Here is a 27861-nt window from a genome sequence, read left to right on the forward strand (position 1 = left end):
TGTGTGATAGATCCACAATGCTTTGCGGTGTGAGTTTATTGTATTTAGATATTGTTAGAGACTTGAACCCACACAAGGCTTGTGAGATAACATTGTACATGATGGACATCACAACAAGACACATTGTCTTTTGAATATCTTAATGATGAGATTCTGATCATTCTAATGCCTTAATGATTCTTTCTACTTTTAGGCTGAATTCAGATGTCTAAATTTCATGGTCCTTCCTTATACAGTCTACAATTACTATTATTATTTATTATTCCTTGGTGCTTTACATGTGAAAAGAGGTATACATAATATAAAAATAAGTACAATCATCTTGAACAAAACAAGGAAGGAGAGAGGACCCTGGTGCAGATACAGTAGATGAGGGTAGAGTTTGTCTTGCGGCGGTACGGTATGAGGTATGAAGGTTTCCGTCCATGATAGGTGAGAGTCTGATATGTTGGGGTAGAGAGTTCCAGAGTAGGTGGATGCACAGGAAAAATCATGTATGTGCCTTTGGAAGAGGAAATAAGAGGGGAGTAGAGAAGGAGATCTTGTGAGGATCGGAGGTTATGTGCTGGTAAGTACCGGGAGACCATGTCACAGATGTATGGAGGAGAAAGGTTGTGGATGGCTTTGTACGTCATGGTTAGGGTTTTGAACTGCAGTCTATGAGCAATGAGGAGCCAGCGAAAGGATGCACGGTGGCGCAGTGGTTAGCACCGCAGCCTTGCAGCACTGGAGTCCTGGGTTCAAACCCCACCAAGGACAATATCTGCAAAGAGTTTGTATGTTCTCTCTGTGTTTGTGTGGGTTTCCTCCGGGTACTCCGGTTTCCTCCCACACTCCAAAGACATACTGACAGGGAATTTAGATTGTGAGCCCCATTGGGGACAGCGATGATAATGTGTGCAACCTGTAAAGCGCTGCGGAATATGTTAGCGCTATATAAAAATAAAGATTATTATTATTATTATTATTACAGAGAGGAGAGGCTGAGAAATAGCGGTGGGACAGCTGAATTAGTTGGGCAGCAGAGTTTAGGATAAATTGGAGTGTTAGAAGGGAGGCCACAGAGCAGGAGGCTGCCGTAGTCGAGGCGGGAGATGATGAAGGCATGTACTAATGTTTTTACAGATTCTTGGTTAAGTAATGTACGAATCCAGGAAATATTGTTGAGTTGGAGTCGTCAGGAAGTGGAAAGGGCTTGGATATTTGGTTTGAAGGAGGGATCAGAGTCATGGGTTACCCCGAGGCAGCGAGTTTGTGGGACTGGGGAGCATGAGGAGCATTTGACTGTAATGACTAGGTCTGTTAGGAGGGTTAAGTGAGATGGAGGAAAGATGATGAATTATGTTTTGTCCGTGTTAAGTTTTAGAAATCTAGCAGAGAAAAAGAATGGAATAGCATACAGACATTGTGGGATGGATAATGTGCAGATCAGCTCTATATACAGTCCACAATATGCAGATTATCTGTGGGTCTCCCAAGAGCTTTATATACGGTATGCCTATAAGGCTGTTAGTTTGAGTCAGGAAACCAGAGCTGGACCTGGCATTGTGGTAAGTACACAGACTGTGTAACATGGATGTCTGAATGCAGCCTAAGTTTGTATTTAGTATGGTTCACACTTTATTCTTGGTAACAAAGACTTAGACAGCAGAGACTGACCTACAAATAACTTTTGCTGCAATGGTTTCATATACATTGAGCATCAGAATATGATTTTCTTCCGCCAACACTGACTTTATATTGTTATCTTCGATTTGGTAAATTGTACTAGATGTATCCTTGTTGGAGATGCCCAGGACCTGCACAATAAACATGTTATTAGCTTGTAGACCACAACAAGTGTATATGAATGTGGAATATATACAATTATGTAGAGATATATGTGTGCAGTGACTAAATATTCGTGATTTGGGCGGTGCATGCCACTATTTTTTATTTCAAATGAAACAACTGAGATGTGTAGACATTCAATTTTAATTATAGGGGCTAAATAAAATTATCCTGTTAAATGTTTATAAATTGCAACCATTTTTCGACAAAGCCTCATTATTTCAGGGGCTCAAAAGTAACTGGACAAATAAACTTTACCATAAATAAAATGTTTATTTTTAATACTTTGCAGAGAATCCTTTGCAGGCAATGATTCCTTGAAGTCTGAAAGCCATGGGTGTTATCAATGCTTGGTATCCTCCTTTGTGATGTTTTGCCAGGCCTTTACTGCAGCTGACTTCAGAGTTCCTTATTTGTGGGTCTTTTTGCCTTAATCTTTGTCAAGCATGTGAAACGCATGCTCAATGGAATTGAGATCTGATGATTGACTCAGCCATTGCAGAATATTCTACTTATTTGCCTTAAAAATCTCCTGGCTTGTTTTTACAGTATGTTTTGGGTCATTGTCCACCTGTGCTGTTAAGCCCTGTCAAATCAATCTTTCTGCATTTGGCTGAACCTGAGCAGAAAGCATCGCCCTGTATACTTCAGAATTCATCCAGCTGCTTCTGCCTTCAGTCACATCATCAATAAACACAAGTGACCCAGTGCCATTGTAAGCCATGGATGCCCATGCCATCACACTGCCTCCACCATGTTTTAGAGAGGATGTGGTGTGCTTTGGATCCTGAGCCGTTCCAAGCCTTCTCCATACTTCCTTCTTCTCATCATTTTGGTACTGGTTGATCTTAGTTTTATCCGTCCAAAAAATATTATTCCAGAACTAGGCTGGCTTCTTTAGATGTTTTTTGGTAAAGTCTAATCTGGCCTTTCTATTTTTAAGTTTGATCAACGGTTTGAATCTTGTGTTAACCCTCTGTATTTTCTATAATGAAGTCTTCTTTTTATGGTAGACTTAAGTACTGAAACACCTTCTTCCTATAGTGTTCTTCACGTGGGTGGATGTTGTGAAGTGGTTTTTCTTCATTATGGAAATGATTCTGCACTCATCCACCACTGTTGTCTTCCATTGATTTCCAGACCTTTTTGATTTTGAAAGCTCACGAATGTGCTCTATTTTTGGGCACAATGTACCAAACTGTTGATTTGGCCACTCCTAAAATTTTTGCTGAATTTCTTCTTTTTTTCAGCCTAAAGATAGTATGTTTCACTTACATTGAGAGCTCCATTGATATTGTGGTGTAGGTTCACAGCCAAAGCTTCCAAATGTAAATGCCACACTTAGAATAAGCTCCAGACCTTTTACCTGCTTAATTGATGATGGATTAACAAGGGAATAGCCCATGCAGCTCATTAACCCCTTAACTACCAGGAGTATTTAAGTTTTTTGAATTTCTGGTTTTTGCTCCCCGTCTTCCCAGAGCCATAACTTTTTTATGTTTCTGTCAATATGGCCATGTGAGGGCTTGTTTTTTGTGCGACAAGTTGTAATTTTAAATGACTCCATTGTTTTTAACATATCATGTACTGGAAAATGGGGAAAAAAATTCCAAGTGTGGTGAAATTGCAAAAAAGTGCATTTCAACATTCAACAGTTGTTTTTTACCATGTTCATTAAATGCTAAAACTGACCTGCCGCTATCATTCTCCGGGTCATTATGAGTTCACAGACACCAAACATGCATAGGTTCTCTTTTGTGAAAAGTGGTGAAAAAAATTCCATAATAAAATAAAAAATAAAAAATTGCGCCATTTTCCGAGACCTGTAACATCCCCATTTTTCGTTATCTGGGGCTGGGTGAGGGCTTATTTTCTGCAGGCCAAGCTGATATTTTTATTGATAAAATATTGGAGTAGATACAATCTTTTGATCTCCTGTTATTGCCTTTTATTGCAATGTAGCAGCGACCAAAAAAACATAATTCTGGCATTTTTAATTGTTTCTCGTTACGCCGTTCAGCAATGGGGTTAATTTTTTTTTTATATTGATAGATTGGGCGATTATGACTGTGGCAATACCAAATATGTGTATATTTAATTTTTTTAATTTTTTTTTATTTTGAATGGGGCAAAAGTGGGATGATTTGAACTTTTAGATATTTTTTAATATTTTTAAAAACTTTTTTTTACTTTTTGCATGGTGTAATGGAAACATACATGAGAAGACCGGGGGGATATGGATATCACCCTGACGTCACCAACCTGTGACAGAGCTGTGGTCTGTTAACAAGCTTATATCGGGTCAGACACCAACCCCAGGTAGCATATAACTACTAGCCGAACTCATGGATGTGGGAAATTGGGTTTTGAGATAAAAGAGCAGCCCAAAATTCATTGATATTTTGATTGCTGAAAGGCACACTAGAAACTGCAAATATATACAGTGTAATACACAGAAAATACAGGCAGAGGAACAGATAAAAATTAGGGTACGGGTTGGGAATAGCAGTTAGCTGTAGGGAAGCGCTCGAGTCCACAAGCACCTTCTTAGTTCCTGGTCTGTCTCCACATGTGACGCGACATGGCTTCCATGGCAGAGCGAAGACGGGGCTAAAAGTGTGTTGCTAGCTTTTAACACTTTGCACGCCCCCTCCCATATTTGCTACCGCCCCTCTGGGCTGAATTGTACTCCCTTTACCTCTTAGAAACACGAAAAATTCCCACCGGATCATGTACAATGTGTCTCCAACTCTACACAATCAATAACACAAGGAAAAGGGAAACTCTAAATATAAGGAGACCCAATAGAGAGTATCTTAAGGAAAGTATAAATTTTATTGAACATTTAAAATCCAATAATACGTGGAAGAGTAAAGCTAACGAAGCAGGGTAGGGAGGTACACCACATGAAAGATAGCAATTTATATGCACTATATGGCACTTGTTTGCAATACCAAGTAGATAATTAGAGTATAAGCTCACTATTAGAAGCCATATCTAGCCTAAGGTAAATCAAAACTAATAAATACCATACATAAATTTAAAGTGCATGTGCATAGAGATAGTATATAACACAGCTATTAGCAATCCACAAATGACTTCATATAGCCAATATAAGAAAGTTACTGCTTAGAATGTCAATACAATCAACAGCAAAGTACAAAGGAATGCTAAGCAGAGGAGAATAAAGGGTGCAAAGCTGCGCTGTTAGACTAAAGTGCATATCTGGTGCAAAATCATTTGTTCAAAATAAGTTATATATGTATATAATACATAGATGTGGTGAGAGACCTGGACCCCAGCCTGCCACCTCAACGCGCATTTCGCCTGCTTGGTTAGCTTTACTCTGCCACGTATTATTGGATTTTAATTGTTCAATAAAATTTATACTTTCCTTAAGATACTCTCTATTGGGTCTCCTTATATTTAGAGTTTCCCTTTACCTCTTAGCTGATATAATTCCCAATATCTAGGATGGGTCATAGCTTCTTAGCAAGAGGTCCAAAAGCGAGGGCTGGACCGATACAGAGAGTCCAAACTCTGGTCTGCTAAGTGGTTCTAGAGAACCAGTCTCGATAGCTCTGAATCCGGGACCGCTGAAGAAATATGTGACACAGGGGTGTGTGCAGGGGGCTCCCAGAGTTCTGGTGGTATATCGGACATAACCCAGAGATGCATGGTACTTCCATAACTCATCTCCAGATGTCGGTGACACTGGGTCTGGGGTCTTCCTTTGAAGTAGGCAGACTTGCACAAAAGACAGCAGGGGGTCTCAGCTCTGCTCCTCTCTGCCATCATTAACATGTGGCCTCTAAATCTCTGGCCAAATGGTGAAGTTAGGATCTTTTGGGAATCCATCTACTTTTCTCAAGGGTGGGGGCCACATTTCAGGAGTAGAGGGAGATCTGGCTAGTCTATGGGGCCTGAATTCATAAATCCAAAATGGAGTCTCCCTCATCCCTCACACATGGTTGAATATTCTCCACAGGAGACTAGAACCTGCAGTACTTTGATCGCTTCTGCTACACACCGGCGATGATCAGATCGCCTGTGTGTAGCAGAAATGCTCACTTGCTATGAGCGACCACGGGACAGCGCTCACAGCAATTTAGCAATCACAATGATAGAGGTCTGCTGCAGACCTCTGGTTGTCATGCTGACCCATCGGTGACCCAATATCATGTGATGGGGTCACCGATGGGCGGAATTTATGACGCACTTCCGGTAAGCGCGAGTTAAATGCCGCTGTCAGAGATTGACAGCGGTATTTAATAATAATAATCTTTATTTATATAGCGCCAACATATTCCGCAGCGCTTTACAGTTTATCAGTTTCAAACACAACAGTCATAAGTAACAATGTTAACAATACAATAATTAAAGCAACATAAGACGACCCTGCTCGTGAGAGCTTACAATCTACAACTAGTTAACTGCCGTGGGTGGATCGTGTTTCCACCCGCGGATTTTGCAGGCACATGTCAGCTGTATAGATCAGCTGTCATGTGTCCAGTACTACTTCACCCAACATCGGAAAGGGGTTAAAGAGCTTTTGAGATAATTGTCCAATTAGTTTTGGTTTCTTTAAAAATATGAAGTTACATAATAAATAGTTGTAATGTTTAAACCCTAACTCCATTTAGGATGTGAATACCTTCAAAATTAAACCTGAGAGTCTACACCCAAGTCCATATTAGACCTATCTGTATCCTGGATGGCTGGGATAGATGGGCAAAATATTACAGTGAACCAGGGCTTCAAAATCTTGCTTTCCAAACTAGCACTAGTTATGATGGACCGTACCATTTTTTATGGTGAGACTGTTATGCAGATTTATTGACCGATTTTGAAACCAACTTTTGCAAAAACCTGGTGACCCTATATTAATGGATCTCATTCATACAGTAATACATTCACAATATGTTGAAATACCTTGTTAGAGTTAGTAAAACCAGTTTTGGAAATCTTGCAGCTGTCAAGTTCCTTGATTTTGGTCACTTGATTCTGTTTTGCCCGATAGATAACTCGACAATTTCCAGACACATCAACCTGAAAAATATAAGATTCCTTCAGATGAATAAAAAGCTCCAAATAATTCTGGGTTCTCTGTTACAAGTCTGTAAAACTTGGAGGTTGTACATCACCATAATTCAACCATGTGCCCGAGACCTGAATGTTGATATTGGGGTAAAAAAAAAAGTATTGGTGAGACCCTTTTCCCAATTACCTTCTCCAAGAAAATCTACTGATATCTTGTCATAAAAATGATTCATATTCTTATTTTAAAAGTGACCATCAATCATCTAACATGTAAAATATGAGAATTTTGATTTGTCTGTAGACCTTGTGGTTACATAATTCTGAAAAACCTTTGTCCAAATTCCCCTGCATCCTACTGCCATTCCTATGGTATGTGTTGGGTATGTGTGACGGATAAGAAAGGATTTATGAATAAACAGGTTTAACAGTTGATGAACAATCCTACACATTCCATTATTTCTTTCCTACCCACCCACCACAAGAATATGATTCTACTCCTCCTAGGCACAGGAGATGACTTATGCAGGAATCTTAAGTCCAAGGACTTTTTATGGCCTGACTAGCTTCCTGCTGGACCACATGCTGCCACTTGTGTTAACTGCCCACATCTTGCAAGTCTATTACCTCAGTGACTGTACCAGGGCTGAGCTGGATCTGGAACAAGCTTGCCAAGCCTCTCTTGATATTAACAAGGATCGTGGGTTCATTCTTGTGCAGATAAAGTGTTTTTACCTAAGGAAATAAATGAACATTTAGTAACTTGATATTTAATATGATACACAGTATATGTATTTTCTATGTGTTTTGTCAATTGACTTATTACTTGATATTAATAGTTAATATGTATTTTTTTATAGCGCCAACATACTCCAAAGCAGTATAGATACTGTAATAAATCATATCAGCTTCTGTCCCCAGTGGGGCTCACAATCTATTTCTCCTGTCTCAGACACGTACACACCCACTATGGCCATTTCCATAGAAGACAGTTAGCCTAAATGTTGTTTGTAGTGTGGAGGAATACTAGCAGAAATGTATTTAAATAAATGCAGTGGGGAGTTTTTCCTAGAATACACAGGGGTGAGGTGGCGGTAACGGTTGATTCTTGCAGAGACCACTAGCTGGTAGGGTTGAGCGAAACGGGTCGTTCATTTTCAAAAGTCGCCGACTTTTGGCAAAGTCGGCGTCTCATGAAACCGAGCCGATCCCAGCGTTGCATCGGCCATGCGGTACGCGACTTTCGCGCCAAAGTCACGTTTCAATGACGCGAAAAGCGCCATTTCTCAGCCAATGAAGGTGAACGCAGAGTGTGGGCAGCGTGATGACATAGATCGCAGTCCCCACCATCTTAGAGAAGGGCATTGCAGTGATTGGCTTGCTTTCTGCCGCGTCACAGGGGCTATAAAGGGGCGTTCCCGCCGACCGCCATCTTACTGCTGCTGATCTGAGCGTAGGGAGAGGTGCTGCCGCTTCTTCAGAAGCAGGGATAGTGATAGGCAGGGTCCATAAAGCTACAAACCGCTTGTGCTGTAGCGATTTCCACTGTCCAACACCACCTTTTGTTTGCAGGGACAGTGGAAGCTACATTTTTTTTTCCTCAGCGCTGTCGCTCATTGGGCTGCCTTAGAAGGCTCCCTGACCCTGATAGCTGCGTTGCTGTGCCTGTGTGTGTACGACGCTGTGCAAACCAACTGCTTTTTTCAAAGCACAAATCCTGTATTTCCTTCCTTTCTGCACAGCTATCTTGTGTGTTTGTCCACACTTTTGTGTGCAGCAGTCCTTTTTCTAGCTGCCTGCCATACTTTTCTGAGATAACTGCAGGGAGATACATATTGGCAAGTCTGCCTCCGTGCCATTGCTGTGGGTGGCATCTCTCTCTCATTGTGTGGCACTGAAAAAACCACTGTGTGATACTTGGCCATTTTTTTTTTTTTTTTTTGGCTACATTTTCCCTTTAAAAAAAAAAAAAAAATAGTGGGAGATAAATATTGGCAAGTCTGCCTCCGTGCCATTGCTGTGGGTGGCATCTCTCTCTCATTGTGTGGCACCTAAAAAACCACTGTGTGATACTTGGCCATTTTTTTTTTTTTTGGCTACATTCTCCCTTTAAAAAAAAAAAAAAAATTAGTGGGAGATAAATATTGGCAAGTTTGCCTCCGTGCCAGTCCTGTGTGTGGCATCTGTCTCTCATTGTGTCCCACCAAAAAGCACTGTGTCATACTGGGCCTTTTTTGTTTTTTTGGGTCAATTCTCCCTTTAAAAAAAAAATAGTTAGTGGGAGATAAATATTGGCAAGTTTGCCTCCGTGCCAGTCCTGTGTGTGGCATCTGTCTCTCATTGTGTCCCACCAAAAAGCACTGTGTCATACTGGGCCTTTTTTGTTTTTTTGGGTCAATTCTCCCTTTAAAAAAAAAATAGTTAGTGGGAGATAAATATTGGCAAGTTTGCCTCCGTGCCAGTCCTGTGTGTGGCATCTGTCTCTCATTGTGTCCCACCAAAAAGCACTGTGTCATACTGGGCCTTTTTTGTTTTTTTGGGTCAATTCTCCCTTTAAAAAAAAAATAGTTAGTGGGAGATAAATATTGGCAAGTTTGCCTCCGTGCCAGTCCTGTGTGTGGCATCTGTCTCTCATTGTGTCCCACCAAAAAGCACTGTGTCATACTGGGCCTTTTTTGTTTTTTTGGGTCAATTCTCCCTTTAAAAAAAAAATAGTTAGTGGGAGATAAATATTGGCAAGTTTGCCTCCGTGCCAGTCCTGTGTGTGGCATCTGTCTCTCATTGTGTCCCACCAAAAAGCACTGTGTCATACTGGGCCTTTTTTGTTTTTTTGGGTCAATTCTCCCTTTAAAAAAAAAATAGTTAGTGGGAGATAAATATTGGCAAGTTTGCCTCCGTGCCAGTCCTGTGTGTGGCATCTGTCTCTCATTGTGTCCCACCAAAAAGCACTGTGTCATACTGGGCCTTTTTTGTTTTTTTGGGTCAATTCTCCCTTTAAAAAAAAAATAGTTAGTGGGAGATAAATATTGGCAAGTTTGCCTCCGTGCCAGTCCTGTGTGTGGCATCTGTCTCTCATTGTGTCCCACCAAAAAGCACTGTGTCATACTGGGCCTTTTTTGTTTTTTTGGGTCAATTCTCCCTTTTTAAAAAAAAAATAGTTAGTGGGAGATAAATATTGGCAAGTCTGCTTGAGTGCTGCTCCTGTGTGTGCCATCTGTCTCAAATTATTGGGGCACAGAAAACCTAGTGTGTAACATTGGGCCTGATTTTCCTTTCAGTGTCAGGCACCTATAAAGGTATATATAAATCCTACAGAAGTTTGAGTTAAACTTATAAGTTGTTTTACAGTAACAAATAGCATTACTTTGGTTACGTTTTGCAAACAATGAGGAAGTCTAGTGGAAGAGGTCGTGGCCGTGGGCGGTCATTGTCAGCTGGTAATGATGGTAGTGGTGGTGGTGGAGCATCAGGTGGTCGTGGTAAAAGCAGTACAGCACCTAAGTCTCGAGTTGTTGAGCCAAAAACGTCGTCTGCCTACAGAAGGCCTCGAACGCTCTCTTTTCTGGGAGTAGGAAAACCACTTTTGAAGCCGGAGCAGGAGGAACAAGTATTGGCTTTCATTGCTGACTCTGCCTCTAGCTCTTTCGCCTCCTCCTCGGAAAGTGCCAAATGTCAGAGTAGTGCATCGTCAGTGAATGCTCCCGGTCAGGAACAAGTCGCTTCCTTGTGTCCTTCACCCAGAACAACAGTGAAGGATGCGTCAGTCGACACAACAGGTTACTCCATGGAGCTCTTTACACATACCGTTCCTGGGTTAGACAGTGAAACAGTTAACAGGCCATGCCCATTAGAAGTTGAATCGGACATGGAGTGCACAGATGCACAGCCACAGCCAGATTACTATGCTGTTCCTTTGACTCAGACCAGAACATTGCCCTCGCAGTGTACTGAGCCAGAATCAAAACCAGCAGAGACTATGGTGCCCCGTCACGAACGCTATACCACCGGCTTACACGGTGACACAGAAGAAGTTGCACACGACATAGAAGAAGAGGTCATAGATGACCCAGTTGTTGACCCCGATTGGCAGCCATTGGGGGAACAGGGTGCAGGCGGCAGTAGTTCTGAAGCGGAGGAGGAGGAGCCGCAGCAGGCATCAACATCACAACAGGTTCCATCTCCCGGGCCCGTATCTGGCCAAAAACGTGTGGCAAAACCAAGACCAGTTGGAGGACAGCGTGGCCATCCGGTTAAAGAAGCTCAGTCTGCAATGCCTGAAAAGGTATCCGATAGTAGAAAGAGTGCAGTCTGGCATTTTTTTAAACAACATCCAAATGATCAGCGCAAAGTCATCTGTCAAAAATGTTCAACTACCTTAAGCAGAGGTCAGAATCTTAAAAGTCTAAATACAAGTTGCATGCATAGACATTTATCCACCATGCATTTGCAAGCCTGGAATAACTATCAAATGTCCCTAAAGGTTGCAGCACCCTCGGCCAATGAAGCTAGTCAGCAACGCTACATCCCTCCCCTCACAGTAAACCCACCATTTCCCGCACCACCTGCAGTATCTGTGCAGCTTTCGTCGCCAGGCCAAAGCAGTCAGGGAATCGCCAGGTTTGCAGTAGGAAACACTGCATGTAGGGCACCGGCAAGAATACCATCTCCAACCCTCTCTCACTCACCCATGTCCACCGGCACCACCGCTAGTTCCACAATCTCCAGCTCTCCAGTCCAGCTCACCCTACATGAGACTCTTGTTAGGAAAAGGAAGTACTCATCCTCGCATCCGCGTACACAGGGTTTGAACGCACACATTGCTAGACTAATCTCATTAGAGATGATGCCCTACCGGTTAGTTGAAAGCGAAGCTTTCAAAGCGCTGATGGACTACGCTGTACCACGCTACGAGCTACCCAGTCGGCACTTCTTTTCTAGAAAAGCCATCCCAGCACTCCAAGAGCATGTTAAAGACCGCATCGTCCATGCACTCAGGCAGTCTGTGACTGCAAAGGTGCACCTGACAACAGATGCATGGACCAGTAGGCATGGCCAGGGACGTTACGTGTCCATCACAGCACACTGGGTGAATGTTGTGGATGCAGGGTCCACAGGGGACAGCAATATTGGGACAGTTTTGCCTAGCCCACGGTCAAGGAAAGAGTTGGCTGTAGGCGTTCACCCCCCCTCCTCCTCTTCCTCCTCCTCATGCAGAAGCGAGAGCTCATCCACAGACCGCAGTCGCACATCCACTCCATCCGCAGCTGCCACTGTTGCACACCAGGTGTGCCATTATGGGACAGCTAGTGGCAAGCGTCAGCAGGCTGTATTGGCGATGAAGTGTTTGGGCGACAACAGACACACCGCGGAAGTTCTGTCCGAGTTCTTGCAGAATGAAACTCAGTCATGGCTGGGCACTGTACATCTTGAGGCAGGCAAGGTTGTGAGTGATAACGGAAGGAATTTCATGGCTGCCATAGCCCTTTCCCAACTGAAACACATTCCTTGCCTGGCTCACACCTTAAACCTGAAAAGTTACCCGGGGTTACCCGACCTGCTCCTCAAAGTGCGCAGACTTTGCTCGCATATCCGCCGTTCGCCCGTACACTCCAGCCGTATGCAGAACTATCAGCGGTCTTTGAACCTTCCCCAGCATCGCCTAATCATCGACATTGCAACAAGGTGGAACTCCACACTGCACATGCTTCAGAGACTGTGCGAACAGAGGCGTGCTGTTATGTTTTTGTGGGAGGATACACATACACGGGCAGGCAGTTGGATGGCAGACATGGAGTTGTCAGGTGTGCAGTGGTCGAAGCTACAAGACCTGTGTCAAGTCCTTCAGTGTTTTGAGGAATGCACATGGCTGGTTAGTGCAGACAACGCCATAATAAGCATGAGCATCCCCCTAATGCGTCTGCTGATGCAAAGTTTGACGCACATAAAGGAGCAGGCGTCTGCAGCCGAGGAAGAGGAAAGCCTTGATGACAGTCAGCCATTGTCTGGTCAGGGACGTGTTGAGGACGCGGTAGCGGGCGAAGAGGAGGACGAGGAGGATGATGGGGATGAGTACTTTTTGAATGAGGAAGCTTCTCCTGGGACAACAGACATTAGTGGAGTTGCAAGGCCGGGTTCTCTTTTTTTAAGGGAGACAAGTGACGTAGATTTGCCTGTAACTGCCCCTCCAAGCAGCACAACCGCAGATTTGACAAGTGGAACTTTGGCCCACATGGCGGATTATGCTTTACGTATCCTCAAAAGGGACACACGCATTATTAAAATGATGAGCGATGATGATTACTGGTTGGCCTGCATCCTTGACCCTCGCTATAAAGGCAAATTGCAAAATATTATGCCACATGAGAACCTCGAACAAATTTTAGCAACCAAACAAGCTACTCTGGTAGACCGTTTGATTCAGGCATTCCCAGCACACAGCGCCGGTGATGGTTCTCACACAAGCTGCAGGGGGCTACATGGCAGAGGTGTTAGAGGTGCACAGATCAGAAGTGGCGTTGGACAGAGGGGTTTTCTGACCAGGTTGTGGAGTGATTTTGCAATGACCGCAGACAGGACAGGTACTGCAGCATCTATTCAAAGTGACAGGAGACAACATTTGTCCAGTATGGTTACTAACTATTTTTCATCCCTTATCGATGTTCTCCCTCAACTGTCATTCCCATTTGATTACTGGGCATCAAAATTAGACACCTGGCCTGAATTGGCAGAATATGCGTTGCAGGAGCTTGCTTGCCCAGCAGCTAGTGTGCTATCAGAAAGAGTATTCAGTGCTGCTGGTTCAATATTAAGCGAAAAAAGGACTCGTCTGTCTGCCCAAAATGTGGATGATCTCACCTTCATTAAAATGAACCACTCCTGGATTTCAAATTATTTTGCCCCACCTTTCCCGGCTGACACCTAGCTTTCCTATAGAAAGTGCTTGCTTGTGGACTGGTCTTACTGAGTGTTCCAATCTGTTAATTTGCAGCAGCTGTTTGGCCAGCATACGACATGTTTACACCTCCCGTAATGTGAAAACTCCCCCCACGGGGCCGTGGTCTCGCCACTTGGCTCAAGCACCCGTTACAGAGCTGTTTGTCTGAAGAGGTGGGTGTGCCCGCTTTTGGTCGACGGCACTGCCACTGGGTCCCTCATAGTACAATGTAGTGTCTCTGGCAGTGGTGGTGCGCACCCAACGTCAGACACACCGTTGTAACATGAGGGGCCCTGGGGCGGTCCCGCCGGCCACAAGAGAGTTCCCCCCTCCCCCAGCTCAAACTGTGCTCTACCACAAAATTATGTCACACAGCTCCACCAATGTTTAGTCTATTCGCTGACATCATTCAATGTCTGGCACTGACAATACAAATTTGTAGACATCTACGATGCTACTTAAAGTAGTCTGTGTCTGTGTCCTATATTGGCACCATTAAATAGTTACTGCCAAATTACTATGTCAGAAACTCAGCAGATGAGCCCACCCCTGTACCTAAGTATGCCACCTTTTTTTTTTTTTTTTTTTGGTTGTTTTGCGAGACATTAACATCTATTTATATTTTGGGAGTACTGGGACAGACACTCCTTGCAATACTCCTCCACTGACCACAATGCTGCCTGCCTGTGTATCCATGTAACTGATGTAAAACTGCCTTGAGCCTATGTTTTGTTATTTTAGGCCTGTGATAGCCTGTCTGCGGTCCCTACTTTAACCCCTTAGTGACAGAGCCAATTTGGTACTTAATGACCGAGCCAATTTTTACAATTCTGACCAGTGTCACTTTATGAGGTTATAACTCTGGAACGCTTTATCGGATCCCGCTGATTCTGAGAATGTTTTTTCGTGACATGTTGTACTTCAAGATAGTGGTAACATTTCTTCGATATTACTTGCGATTATTTATGAAAAAAATGGAAATATGGCGAAAATTTTTAAAATTTTGCAATTTTCAAACTTTGTATTTTTATGCCCTTAAATCAGAGAGATATGTCACAAAAAATAGTTAATAAATAACATTTCTCACATGTCTACTTTACATCAGCACAATTTTGGAAACAATTTTTTTTTTTGTTAGGGAGTTATAAGGGTTAAAAGTTGACCAGCAATTTCTCATTTTTACAACACCATGTTTTTTTTAGGGACCACATCACCTTTGAAGTGATTTTGAGGGGTCTATATGATAGAAAATAACCAAGTGTGACACCATTCTAAAAACTGCACCCCTCAAGCTGCTCAAAACCACATTCAAGAAGTTTATTAACCCTTTACGTACTTCACAGGAACTAAAACAATGTGGAAGAAAAAAATTAACATTTTACTTTTTTTTGCAAACATTTTACTTCAGAACCATTTTTTTTAATTTTCACAAGTGTAAAAACAGAAATTTAACCACAAATTTTGTTGTGCAATTTTTCCTGAGTACGCCGATACCCCATATGTGGAGGTAAACCACTGTTTGGGCGCACCGCAGAGCTTGGAAGTGAAGGAGCACCGTTTGACTGTTTCAATGCAGAATTGGCTGGAATTGAGATCGGACGCCATGTCGCGTTTGGAGAGCCCCTAATGTGCCTAAACAGTGGAAACCCCCCACAAGTGACACCATTTTGGAAACTAGACCCCCCAAGGAACTTATCTAGATGTGTGGTGAGCACTTTGAACCCCCAAGTGCTTCACAGAAGTTTATAACGTAGAGCCGTGAAAATAAAAAATCGCATTTGTTTTCACAAAAATGATTTTTTCGCCCACAAATTCTTATTTTCACAAGGGTAACAGGAGAAATTAGACCACAAAAGTTGTTGTGCAATTTCTCCTGAGTACGTCGATACCCCATATGTGGAGGTAAACCACTGTTTGGGCGCACCGCAGAGCTTGGAAGTGAAGGAGCACCGTTTGACTTTTTCAATGCAGAATTGGCTGGAATTGAGATCGGATGCCATGTTGCGTTTGGAGAGTCCCTGATGTGCCTAAACAGTGGAAACCCCCCACAAGTGATACCATTTTGGAAACTAGACCCCCCAAGGAACTTATCTAGATGTGTGGTGAGCACTTTGAACCCCCAAGTGCTTCACAGAAGTTTATAACGTAGAGCCGTGAAAATAAAAAATCGCATTTGTTTTCACAAAAATGATTTTTTCGCCCACAAATTCTTATTTTCACAAGGGTAACAGGAGAAATTAGACCACAAAAGTTGTTGTGCAATTTCTCCTGAGTACGTCGATACCCCATATATGGGGGTAAACCACTGTTTGGGCGCACCGCAGAGCTTGGAAGAGAAGGAGCACCGTTTGACTTTTTCAATGCAGAATTGGCTGGAATTGAGATCGGATGCCATGTCGCGTTTGGAGAGTCCCTGATGTGCCTAAACAGTAGAGACCCCCCACGTATGACACCATTTTGGAAACTAGACCCCTTAAGGAACTTATCTAGATGTGTGGTGAGCACTTTAAACCCCCAGGTGCTTCACAGAAGTTTATAACGTAGAGCCGTGAAAATAAAAAAATCGCATTTTTTCTACAAAAATGATCTTTTTGCCTCCAAATTTTTATTTTACCAAGGGTAACAGGAGAAAATGGACCCCAGAAGCTGTTGTACAATTTGTCTTGAGTACGCCGACACCCCATATGTGGGGGTAAACCACTGTTTGGGCGCATGGCTGAGCTCAGAAGCAAAGGAGCGCCATTTGACTTTTCAATGCAAAATTGACTGGAATTGAGATCGGACGCCATGTCGCGTTTGGAGAGCCCCTGATGTGCCTAAACAGCAGAAACCCCCCAAAAGTGACCCCATTTTGGAAACTAGACCCCCCATGGAACTTATCTAGATGTGTAGTGAGAACTTTGAATGCCCAAGTGCATCACAGAAGTTTATAATGCAGAGTCGTGAAAATAAAAAATATATATTTTTTAACAATAAAGATTTTTTAGCCCCCAAGTTTTTATTTTCACAAGGGTAACAAGAGAAATTGGACCCCAAAAGTTGTTGTCCAATTTGTCCTGAGTATGCTGGTACCCCATATGTGGGGGTAAACCACTGTTTGGGCGCATGGCAGAGCTCGGAAGGGAAGGAGTGCCATTTTGGAATGCAGACTTTGATAGAATTGTCTGCGGGCGTTATGTTGCCTTTGCAGACCCCTAATGTACCTAAACAGTAGAAACCCCCAACAAGTGACCCCATTTTGGAAAATAGACCCCCCAAGGAACTTATCTAGATATGTGGTGAGAACTTTGAATGCCCAAGTGCTTCACAGAAGTTTATAATGCAGAGTAGTGAAAATAAAAAATATTTTTTTTCCCACAAAAAAGATTTTTTTAGCCCCCAAATTTTTATTTTCACAAGGGTAACAAGAGAAATTGGACCCCAAAAGTTGTTGTCCAATTTGTCCTGAGTATGCTGGTACCCCATATGTGGGGGTAAACCACTGTTTGGGCGCATGGCAGAGCTCGGAAGGGAAGGAGTGCCATTTTGGAATGCAGACTTTGATAGAATTGTCTGCGGGCGTTATGTTGCCTTTGCAGACCCCTAATGTACCTAAACAGTAGAAACCCCCAACAAGTGACCCCATTTTGGAAAATAGACCCCCCAAGGAACTTATCTAGATATGTGGTGAGAACTTTGAATGCCCAAGTGCTTCACAGAAGTTTATAATGCAGAGTAGTGAAAATAAAAAATATTTTTTTTCCCACAAAAAAGATTTTTTTAGCCCCCAAATTTTTATTTTCACAAGGGTAACAAGAGAAATTGGACCCCAAAAGTTGTTGTCCAATTTGTCCTGAGTATGCTGGTACCCCATATGTGGGGGTAAACCACTGTTTGGGCGCACGGCAGAGCTCGGAAGGGAAGGAGCGCCATTTTGCAATGCAGACTTTGATAGAATTGTCTGCGGGCGTTATGTTGCGTTTGCAGACCCCTAATGTACCTAAACAGTAGAAACCCCCACAAGTGACCAAATTTTGGAAACTAGACCCCCTAAGGAACTTATCTAGATATGTGGTGAGAACTTTGAAAGCTCAAGTGCTTCACAGAAATTTATAATGCAGAGTAGTGAAAATAAAAAAATATATTTTTTTCCAACAAAAAAGATTTTTAGCCCCCAAGTTTTTATTTTCACAAGGGTAACAGGAGAAATTGGACCCCAAAAGTTGTTGTCCAATTTATCCCGAGTACGCTGATGCCCCATATGTGGGGGTAAACCACTGTTTGGGCGCACGGCAGAGCTCAGAAGGGAGGGAGTACCATTTGACTTTTTTAGCGCAAAATTGGCTGTCGTGTTTGGAGACCCCCTGATGTACCTAAACAGTGGAAACCCCCCAATTCTAACTCCAACCCTAACCCCAACACAGCCCTAACCCTAATCTCAACCCGATCCATAATCCTAATCACAACCCTAACGATAATCACAACCCTAACCCCAAAACAGCCCTAATCTCAACCCTAACCATAACCCTAATCAAAACCCTAAATCCAACACACCCCTAACCCTAATCCCAACCCTAACCCTAATCCCAACCCTAATCCCAAACGTAACACTAATCCCAACCCTAATCCAAACCCTAACCCTAATCCCAACTCTAACCCTAACTTTAGCCCCAACCCTAACTTTAGCCCCAACCCTAACCATAACTTTAGCCCCCGTCGTCACAAAAAAAGTTCAATGTAACCTTTTTTTTGTACGTCGCGTCCGCCATTTCCGCGGATGCGTGGCCGTAACTCTGCCCCCTCCTCCCCAGGACATAGACTGGGCAGCGGATGCGTTGAAAAACTGCATCCGCTGCCCACGTTGTGCACAATTTTCACAACGTGCGTCGGTACATCGGGCCGACGCATTGCGACCGCCCCGTACCGACGCAAGTGTGAAAGAAGCCTTAGGCTACTTTCAGACATAGCGCATTTTTGAGCGCTATTTTGCGGGCGCTTTTCAAAAATGCGCAATGTCATTTTCGTCTGCCGGCAAAGTGAATGAGAAATTCACTTTGCCGTTCAGACACACCGCAAAAAAACGCGGCGCTTTTGTCTGCAAACACGCCGGCGTAAAAAGAATTGACATGTCAATTCTTTACGCAGCGGCGTGTCTGCGTATCCCCCTAGGGCCCCATATTACCTTCCACACACAGCGCCTTTGCCCTGGGTGTCGGCGTCTTTGTACGGAGGGGTTGACACCCAGGACCGGACGTGACGTCGGACAGGAAGAGGGAAGGCCCCGCCCCCCAGTGAAGCAGCATGGAGTCCTTCTGTGTGTGTGTGTGTGCGTGTGTGTGCGTGTGTGTGCGTGTGTGTGTCCCCATGCGACGCTAGTGCCACCATTGTGCTAAGTCGCCGTATGGGACTACTACTCCCATCCGGTATTAGGATGGGAGAGTTGTCCCTGTGTCTGGCGACTTAGCACAATTGTAAAGTTACACAAAACACCTACACACAATACACATACATGACACACAGTACATACAACATATAACACAGAGTATATACTCACCAACAGCACACTTGTAGGCGAAGCCCTCGATCCTCCAGGAAAAAATCCAAAAATAATAAACCAAATTCATACTCCCTGTCCGCAGAATCCATAAAACGAGTGTCCCACGCCGATCGGCTGCTCTCCGGCGATACACTGCCAGGAGCGAAGCTCCTAGCAGTGTATCGCGTACTGTTCCGGAGTTCAATGACTCCGGCGTCTCGGTTAACAGCAGTACAGCTGCGTTGAACTTTCCCACGCAGCACTGCCGTTAAGCGAGAGTGCCGGGGTCAATGACCGCCGGTAAACTCGCTCGCGCATGCGCAGTGACACACCGACAGGAACTATGGCTCCTGTCAGTGTGTTGCTGCAGCCGTGGAGAGCAGACATATCTCTGGATGTGTCTGTTCTCCATGGAAAATCTTGATACGTGGCACTTAAATATGTGGCAATTAAATACGTGACACGTGGCACTTATACGTGATACGTGTCACTTAAATACGTGGCACTGAAATACGTGATACGTGGCACTTTGATACGTGGCACGTGTCACTTAAATACGTGGCACGTGGCACTGAAATATGTGGCACGTGGCACTTTGATACGTGGCACGTGTCTCTTAAATACGTGGCACGTGGCACTGAAAGATGTGGCACGTGGCACTTTGATACATGGCACGTGGCACTTTGATACGTGGCACGTGGCACTTAAATATGTGGCACGTGGCACTTTGATACGTGGCACGTGGCACTTTGATACGTGGCACGTGGCACTTTGATACGTGGCACGTGGCACTTTGATACGTGGCACTGAAATATGTGGCACGTGGCACTTTGATACGTGGCACGTGTCACTTAAATACGTGGCACGTGGCACTGAAATATGTGGCACGTGGCACTTTGATACGTGGCACGTGTCACTTAAATACGTGGCACGTGGCACTGAAATATGTGGGACACGTCGCACAAAAAAGTTACATGTAGTTTTTTTTGTGTCGACGGTCCGCCGAAGCACGACGCATCCGTCGCACGACGGATGCGACATGTGGCAATCCGTCGCAATGCGTCGCTAATGCAAGCCAATGGAGAAAAAACGCATCCTGCAAGCACTTTTGCAGGATGCGTTTTTTCTCCAACGACGCATTGCGACGGAAGCCAAAAAACGCTAGTGTGAAAGTAGCCTAACCCTAGCCCTAACCCTAACCCTAAATTTAGCCCCAACCCTAACCCTAACTCTAACCCTAACCCTAACCCTAACTCTAACCCTAACCCTAACCCTAACCCTAATTTTAGCCCCAACTTGTCTTCTCCTGCCGGCCGGCAGATGGCAGCAGATGGCGGGCGCACTGCGCATGCGCCCGCCATGATGAAAAAGCCGGCTGGCAGGAGAAGACAGAAGAGGACCCAGGGACCCCGGGTGAGTATGATAGGGTCCCCGAATCCCCCTATTTCTCTGTCCTCTGATGTGCGATCACATCAGAGGACAGAGAAATAACTGATCGCTTTTTTTTTTTTTTTTTTGCGGTCGCCGGTAAACTGTTAATTACCGGCGATCGCAAAGCAGGGGTCGGTGCAAATCGACCCCGATCATGTTCTTTGGGGTCTCGGCTACCCCCGGCAGCCGAGACCCCAAAGAACATCCGGGTGCCGGGCGGCGGGCGCACTGCGCGTGCGCCCGCCATTTTTTCCCGGAAAAAAGATGGCGGCGCCCATGGGGAGACACGAGGAGCACCGGGGGAGGTAGGTAAGTATTGGGGGGCTATTGGGGGCCATCGGGGACCACATTTCTCTGTCCTCCGATGTGCGATCACATCAGAGGACAGAGAAATTAAACGGCAAATCGCGTTTTTTTTTTTTTTGTTGCGACCGCCGGTAAACGGTTAATTACCGGCGATCGCAACTCGGGGGTCGGTAAAAACCCCCCGAATCATGTTCTCTGGGGTCTCGGCTACCCTCGGCAACCGAGACCCCAGAGAAAATCCGACTCTGGGGGGCGCTATTCACTTTTTCCACAGCGCCGTTAATTAACGGCGCTGTGGTTTAAGTACCCTTAGCGGCCGCCGTTAAAAGGCGTATCGGCGGTCGTTAAGGGGTTAAATACTCCTCCACTGACAACAATGCTGCCTGTGTATCCATGTAACCGACGTAAAACTGCCATGAGCCTATGTTTTGTTATTTTAGGCCTTTGATAGCCTGTCTGCGGCCCCTACTTTAAATACTCCTCCACTGACAACAATGCTGCCTGTGTATCCATGTAACCGACGTAAAACTGCCATGAGCCTATGTTTTGTTATTTTAGGCCTTTGATAGCCTGTCTGCGGCCCCTACTTTAAATACTCCTCCTCCGCTGACCACCAAGCTGCCTGTGTATCCATGTAACCGATGTAAAACTGCCTTGAGCCTATTTTTAGGTATTTTAGGCCTAGGAAGCCTGTCTGCAGTCCCTAATTCAAGTTGTCCTCAAATGAATAAAGCTGAGCTTCAACCTTCTGCCTCTCATTCACTGGTGTTTTTTTAAAAAACAAAATGGTGTTTAGGGCCTACTAACGGTTTCTGCCCCTCCCTGGTGTTGTCCTCAACTGAATACAGCTGAGCTTCAACCTTCTGGCTCTCATTAAGTGTTTTTTAAAAAACAAAATGGTGGTTAGGGCCTACTAACGGTTTCTGCCGCTCCCTGGTGTTGTCCTCAACTGTATAAAGCTGAGCTTCAGTCTTTAGGCTTTTGGCCTATAGTAGCAGATATTAAACTGCATTTGGCCTACTAGTGTGGTTGGGCCCTTAAAACAGTGTCTGCTGCTCCTGGGTTTGCTACTCCACTGAACAAAGCAATGCCGCCTGTTTAGTCCTGTTACCAATTTTGAACTGCATTTAGCCCACTTTATTCTTTGGGCCCATATCTGTTTCCCCCTCATCCTGCCCATTGCCCAGCCAGTGATAGATGAGTCTGCTGGTACATTGACCCATAATGCAACATTCCCCGTGCACGCTACACTGCAAGATTGTGACCCTGCTGAAAGTCAGGTCCCCCTTCCCGCATGTTATACCACCTTACACGGGGACAAAGAGGAAGGTGCAGATGAAGGTGCAGGTTCCTTCATCAGGTGGGGGGAGGAATACTCGTTGGCGACGTCACTGCCACAGGGCCCCTCATAGTACGCAAAAGTGTTGCTACCGGTGGGAGGCGCCCCCGCCGTGCAAACACACCGCTGTACTTTGATCGGTGACTACCCAGATAACGGTGCAGCTACGACACTTAAGTAAGCCCACCACGAAGTCCATCCCGACCATCTCCCAGGGCCTGTCTGCCACTGGCAGGGGGTAAAGTAGCCCAGCAGGCCGTTGCCGAGTAGACCGATTCTTGGCGCAGGAGACACATGCCCGAATATTATCCCCGACGTCACGAGCCATATGCGGCCACCAGTATGTTCTCGCCAGAAGCTCAAATGTCCTCTTGATCCCGAAATGTGTACCCTCCTTGGACAAAGGAGCCCAACAGAGAAACTCCAGTCGCAAATTTGATGGTACAAAAGTCTTGCCCGGGGGAACAGACTCTAGTGAATCCGGAGCCACGGTTCTCAGGCTCTCAGAAGGGACAATAAGCCAAGGCTCCTCCTCCTCTGATGACACTACGGAGCGGGAGAGAGCGTCGGCACGAATGTTCTTCAACCTGGAGAAAAAAGTTAGGGTGAAATGGAACCGGGAGAAGAACAGGGACCATCTGGCCTGGCGAGAATTTTGCCGCTGGGCTGTCTGTTAGTACACAAATTTTTTTTGGTCTGTAAAAACTTTAGGAGGTGTCTCCACTCTGAGAAAGCCAACTTCATGGCTAGCAACTCCCTGTCCACGATGGAATAATTCCTCTCCGCTGGTGAGAAGGTCTTGGAGAAGAAGCAAGGATGCTTCCGACCTTGAGCATCCTTTTGGAAGAGGACTGCTCCAGCACCAACGGATGAGGCATCCACCTCTATTATAAATGGCTTATCTACATCGGGGCGATGTAGGATGGGAGCGCTAGCGAAGTGTGACTTAATAGTGAGTAGGGCCTTGGAGACCTCCTCCGACCACAACTTGGGATTTGCTCCCTTCTTGGTGAGGGCAACCAAGGGAGCTACCAAAGATGAGAAGTGTGGGATGAACTGGCGATAGTAATTAATGAACCCCATAAAGCGCTGCACTGCTTTAAGAGAATGGGGTTCTTGCCAGTCCATTACAGCCTGTAGCTTGGCAGGATCCATAGCCAATCCCTGGTCAGAGATGATATAGCCAAGGAAAAGCAAAGACTCCTGCTCAAACACACACTTCAGTTTGCCCGTAAGAGGTCAAAAACTTTGCAAACATCTCTCTGATTGGAGTCAATATCTGGAGAGTAGATGAGAATATCATCCAGATAGACTACGACCGAGGTGGTGAGCATCACCCGGAAGATGTCGTTCACAAAGTCTTGGAAAACGGCTGGGGCATTACAGAGTCTATCAAAGAGCTCAGATATCAAGGGCAAAGGATACTTATTCTTAAGTGATGGCGTTAAGACCCCAGTAGTCTATGCATGGACGTAGTTCTCCCCATATTGACAGCAGCATCAGAGGGGCTAAACGCCCACGATCAATGCTAGCAGGGCGTCACCTCTCATATTGAGTTGACACCCACATTTGATCGTGACGGTGCTTTGTGTGAGCTCATATGATCCCACAGCACTGTACATATATGGCGCATGTTGGGAAGGGGTTAAGAAAGAAGTGTGTAAAGACAGAAGACACAACCTTCAAAGAAATCATGCATTTTGGAAATTAAGAAAAGTAAACACTGAATCAGAAGGCAAACATTTTAATAAAATTCACAATACTAATAACAATACCACACACAATACAATACAACCACTCACCGATTCATCAAACCTACATACTAAAGATGACCTGCTAATAGTTGTTATCACATTTTACTGTCTTTATAAGTATAACAGCAGCTCTAGAATGTTGTCTTTATGTTGTTTTTTATCTATTTTGAAACACTACTGCTTTTGACAGAACAAACTTGACATTTCAGTCTGTCTTAAAATATTGTGCACAGGGCAACAAGCTCAGAGTACAAAACCAGCACTAAAACTACATATAAATTATGCAAAAGGAATCAATGAAGAAAGTAATGCAATAAAAGGAACAAATAATGTCATGTCAAATGCATACAGGTTGCTGGGGAGAGGATGTATGCCTACATAAAAGTGCTGAATGATTGCCCACTGTCCTTAAAAGGTGATGATACCTATGGTGATAATTGCAATCAGTTCCTTCTATAAAATCTTGCAATGGCTTTAAAATATAACACATTAAGTAGCAATGAAGAAAGTGTTTAAGTAGGAAAGATGGATATGCTTCTTAGACCAGCTAATTTTCCTTACTGCTCAGTTCACAGATCTGGGGGTATGACCTAGAATAATGGCCCAACAGACGGAACTTGATAACATTTCACCTGAGAAGAGCTGACAAGTGTCCATTCAGTTTTTATTATATATAACAGTAAAGGCATAACAATCATTTCCAAACCATGAAATCTTTGAGATCTCTTAGAGCCACAATTACAAAAAATATATAATGTGACTCATTAGAAACAAATATATAAGACACTTTATAAGCGTGTCCCGAGGAACACTCCGGTATAAAACATCAGAAAATATAAAAATAAGTATTTTGCTTATAAAAAAGAAAATACTGGAGAGATATCAAATGCAGACATTTTAACAGTAAAAACAAAAACACATACAACAAAAAACTGGTACAGTACAAAAATTGGCCACCAGCTACAAAAACTTTCTCCTGCAAGTAGTTAACTGAAAGGTTTTTTTCAGTTGAAAACACAGATATGGCATCCACCGAGTGTTGTCCTGTCGCGTCTTCTTTATATTATTGCCAAGAAGCTGCAACTGAATAAAGCTGTGCTTCAACCTTATGGCTTTCGGCCTATAGTATCAGATATTAAACTGCATTTGGCCTTCAACTTTGGTTACGGCCTACTAACGGTGTCTGCCCCTCCCTGGTGTTGTCCTCAACTGAATAAAGCTGTGCTTCAACCTTCTGTTCCAAATTAAGATTTTTAAAAAAGAAATTGGGTGTTTAGGGCCTACTAATGGTGTCTGCCCCTCCCTGGTGTTGTCCTCAACTGAATAAAGCTGTGCTTCAACCTTCTGGCTCTTATTAAGATTTAAAAAAAAAAAAAATGTTTAGGGCCTACTAACGGTGTCTGCCCCTCCCTGGTGTTGTCCTCAACTGAATAAAGCTGTGCTTCAACCTTCTGGCTCTTATTAACTGCTGTTTTTTAAAAGATTGGTGGTTCCGGCCTACTAACGGTGTCTGCCCCTCCCTGGTGTTGTCCTCAACTGAATAAAGCTGTGCTTCAACCTTCTGTTCCAAATTAAGATTTTTAAAAAAGAAATTGGGTGTTTAGGGCCTACTAACGGTGTCTGCCCCTCCCTGGTGTTGTCCTCAACTGAATAAAGCTGTGCTTCAACCTTCTGGCTCTTATTAAGATTTAAAAAAAAAAAAATGTTTAGGGCCTACTAACGGTGTCTGCCCCTGCCTGGTGTTGTCCTCCACTGAACAAAGCTGAGCTTCTACCTTCTGGCTCTTATTAAGATTTAAAAAAAAAAAAATGTTTAGGGCCTACTAACGGTGTCTGCCCCTGCCTGGTGTTGTCCTCCACTGAACAAAGCTGAGTTTCCACCTTCTGGCTCTTTTTTTTTTTTTTTAATTGCTGGATGGGGCCTAATAGCTCTGTTTGCTCCTCCCTGGTGTTTGTCCTCAACTAAAAAAAGCTGAGCTTCAACCTTCTGGCTTTCGGCCTATAGTATCAGATATTAAACTGCATTTGGCCTTCAACTTTGGTTCCGGCCTACTAACGGTGTCTGCCCCTGCGTGGTGTTTGTCCTCAACTGAATAAAGCTGAGCTTCAACCTTCTGGCTTTTGGCCTACAGTAGCAGATATTAAACTGCATTTGGCCTATTAGTGTGTTTGGGCCCTTAAAACAGTGTCTGCTGCTCCTGGGTTTGCTATTCCACTGAACAAAGCAATGCCGCCTGTTTAGTCCTGTTACCAATTTTGAACTGCATTTAGCCTACTTTATTCTTTGGCCCTATATCTGTTTCCTCCTCATCCTGCCCACTGCCCAGCCACTGCTACATGAGTCTGCTGGTACATTGACCTAGACCACTACATTCCCCTTGCACTCTACACAGCCAGAATCTGACCCTGCTGAAAGTCAGGTTCCCCTTCCCGCATGTTATACCACCTTACACAGGGACAAAGAGGAAGGTGCAGATGAAAGTGCAGGTTCCTTCATCAGGTGGGGGGGGGGGGCATACTCGTTGGCGACGTCACTGGCACAGGGCCCCTCAGAGTACGCAAAAGTGTCGCTGCTGGTGGGAGGCGCCCCCGCCATGCAAACACACATCGCTGTACTTTGAGGGGCCCTGTGCCAGTGCCAATGCGAACGAGTGGCCCCCCCCTGCTTGCTCAGGATCACAGCACTTGCAACGTTGAAATACTTACCTCTCCCTGCTCCACCGCCGTGACGTAGTCCACGTTTCCTGGGCCCATTAAAACCTTGAACCAGCCCTACCCCCAACAACTTTTGCCAAATGACCCCCAAGTTCCAATGCCCAACTATTATTATAAAGTTAATTAAGATTGACAAGCTTCAGAAACAAGAATGGATGTTTTTGGCATTAAAATGGGCACTGTAGGTGTTTTCCTGGCCTCCACTCACTGCCGACTATGCTTCCCCATTGACTTGCATTGGGTTTCGTGTTTCGGTCGATCCCCGACTTTTAGCGACAATCGGCCGACTGCACTCGACTCGACTCTGGACAAAATCGGGTTTCCCAAAACCCGACTCGATCTTAAAAAAATGAAAGTCGCTCAACCCTACTAGCTGGTGTAGGGAGACTTGATGGCCAGGCATTGCTCCGTAAAAAATATATGCAAGTTAGCACTCCTCATGGAGGAAGAAAGCTGGCTCCCTAATGCCACCTACTGAAGTTTGTGTCTAAACCGTTACAAAAAAACTGATTGGTACTAGCGCCAACTTCCGTTTTTCCGGTGAAGAGCTAATTTACATATATTTTCTCAAGGAGCATTGCTTTGTCTACAAGTCTCACTTCACTAACTGACAATTTTGCCGAGGAGAAACTGCATTCTCTCAAAAATCTGCCAAAGACCTCTCACTTAGCTAAGTGCAGAGTGATTCACTGGCTACTTTATCCAGAATATATTGCTGTAATTTCCAAAAGAGACTGTCGACCATTCTGAAATTTGGACTGTACATACTTTGGTTCATGAGAAGTGAGAGTGTAATAAATCTCAGAGACAGTGACAAGAAACATCCTCACGCCAAGTGGTCTTGCAGACTTGTCACCCTGCCGGTCATCTCCACTATGAGATAGAAATGCTGTACACCTTTCTGCGCATCGGTAGTTTGTGTGGTGATTGAATTTCACTCCTGCCGAATTCCTTCTTCGTTTGTTAACAATGTACAGATACAGTTTGGAAGATTGTGTTTT

At 44.4% G+C, this 27861-nt stretch overlaps 1 protein-coding gene across 1 annotated transcript in view; it reads right to left on the bottom strand.

Annotated features, from left to right (window-relative positions):
* Nucleotides 1–27861, bottom strand: part of MTTP (microsomal triglyceride transfer protein) — a 169722-nt gene that overhangs the window by 48219 nt on the left and 93642 nt on the right. The window contains exons 4-6 of the mRNA XM_077277601.1: nt 7495–7602; nt 6763–6879; nt 1660–1799 (exon numbers count right to left, since the gene is read on the bottom strand). Coding sequence (XP_077133716.1) covers nt 1660–1799; nt 6763–6879; nt 7495–7602 — 365 coding nt within the window. The remainder of the gene's footprint in view (nt 1–1659; nt 1800–6762; nt 6880–7494; nt 7603–27861) is intronic.

The sequence above is a fragment of the Ranitomeya variabilis genome, chromosome 1, assembly GCF_051348905.1.
Source record: "Ranitomeya variabilis isolate aRanVar5 chromosome 1, aRanVar5.hap1, whole genome shotgun sequence".
NCBI classification, from domain to species: domain Eukaryota; kingdom Metazoa; phylum Chordata; class Amphibia; order Anura; family Dendrobatidae; genus Ranitomeya; species Ranitomeya variabilis.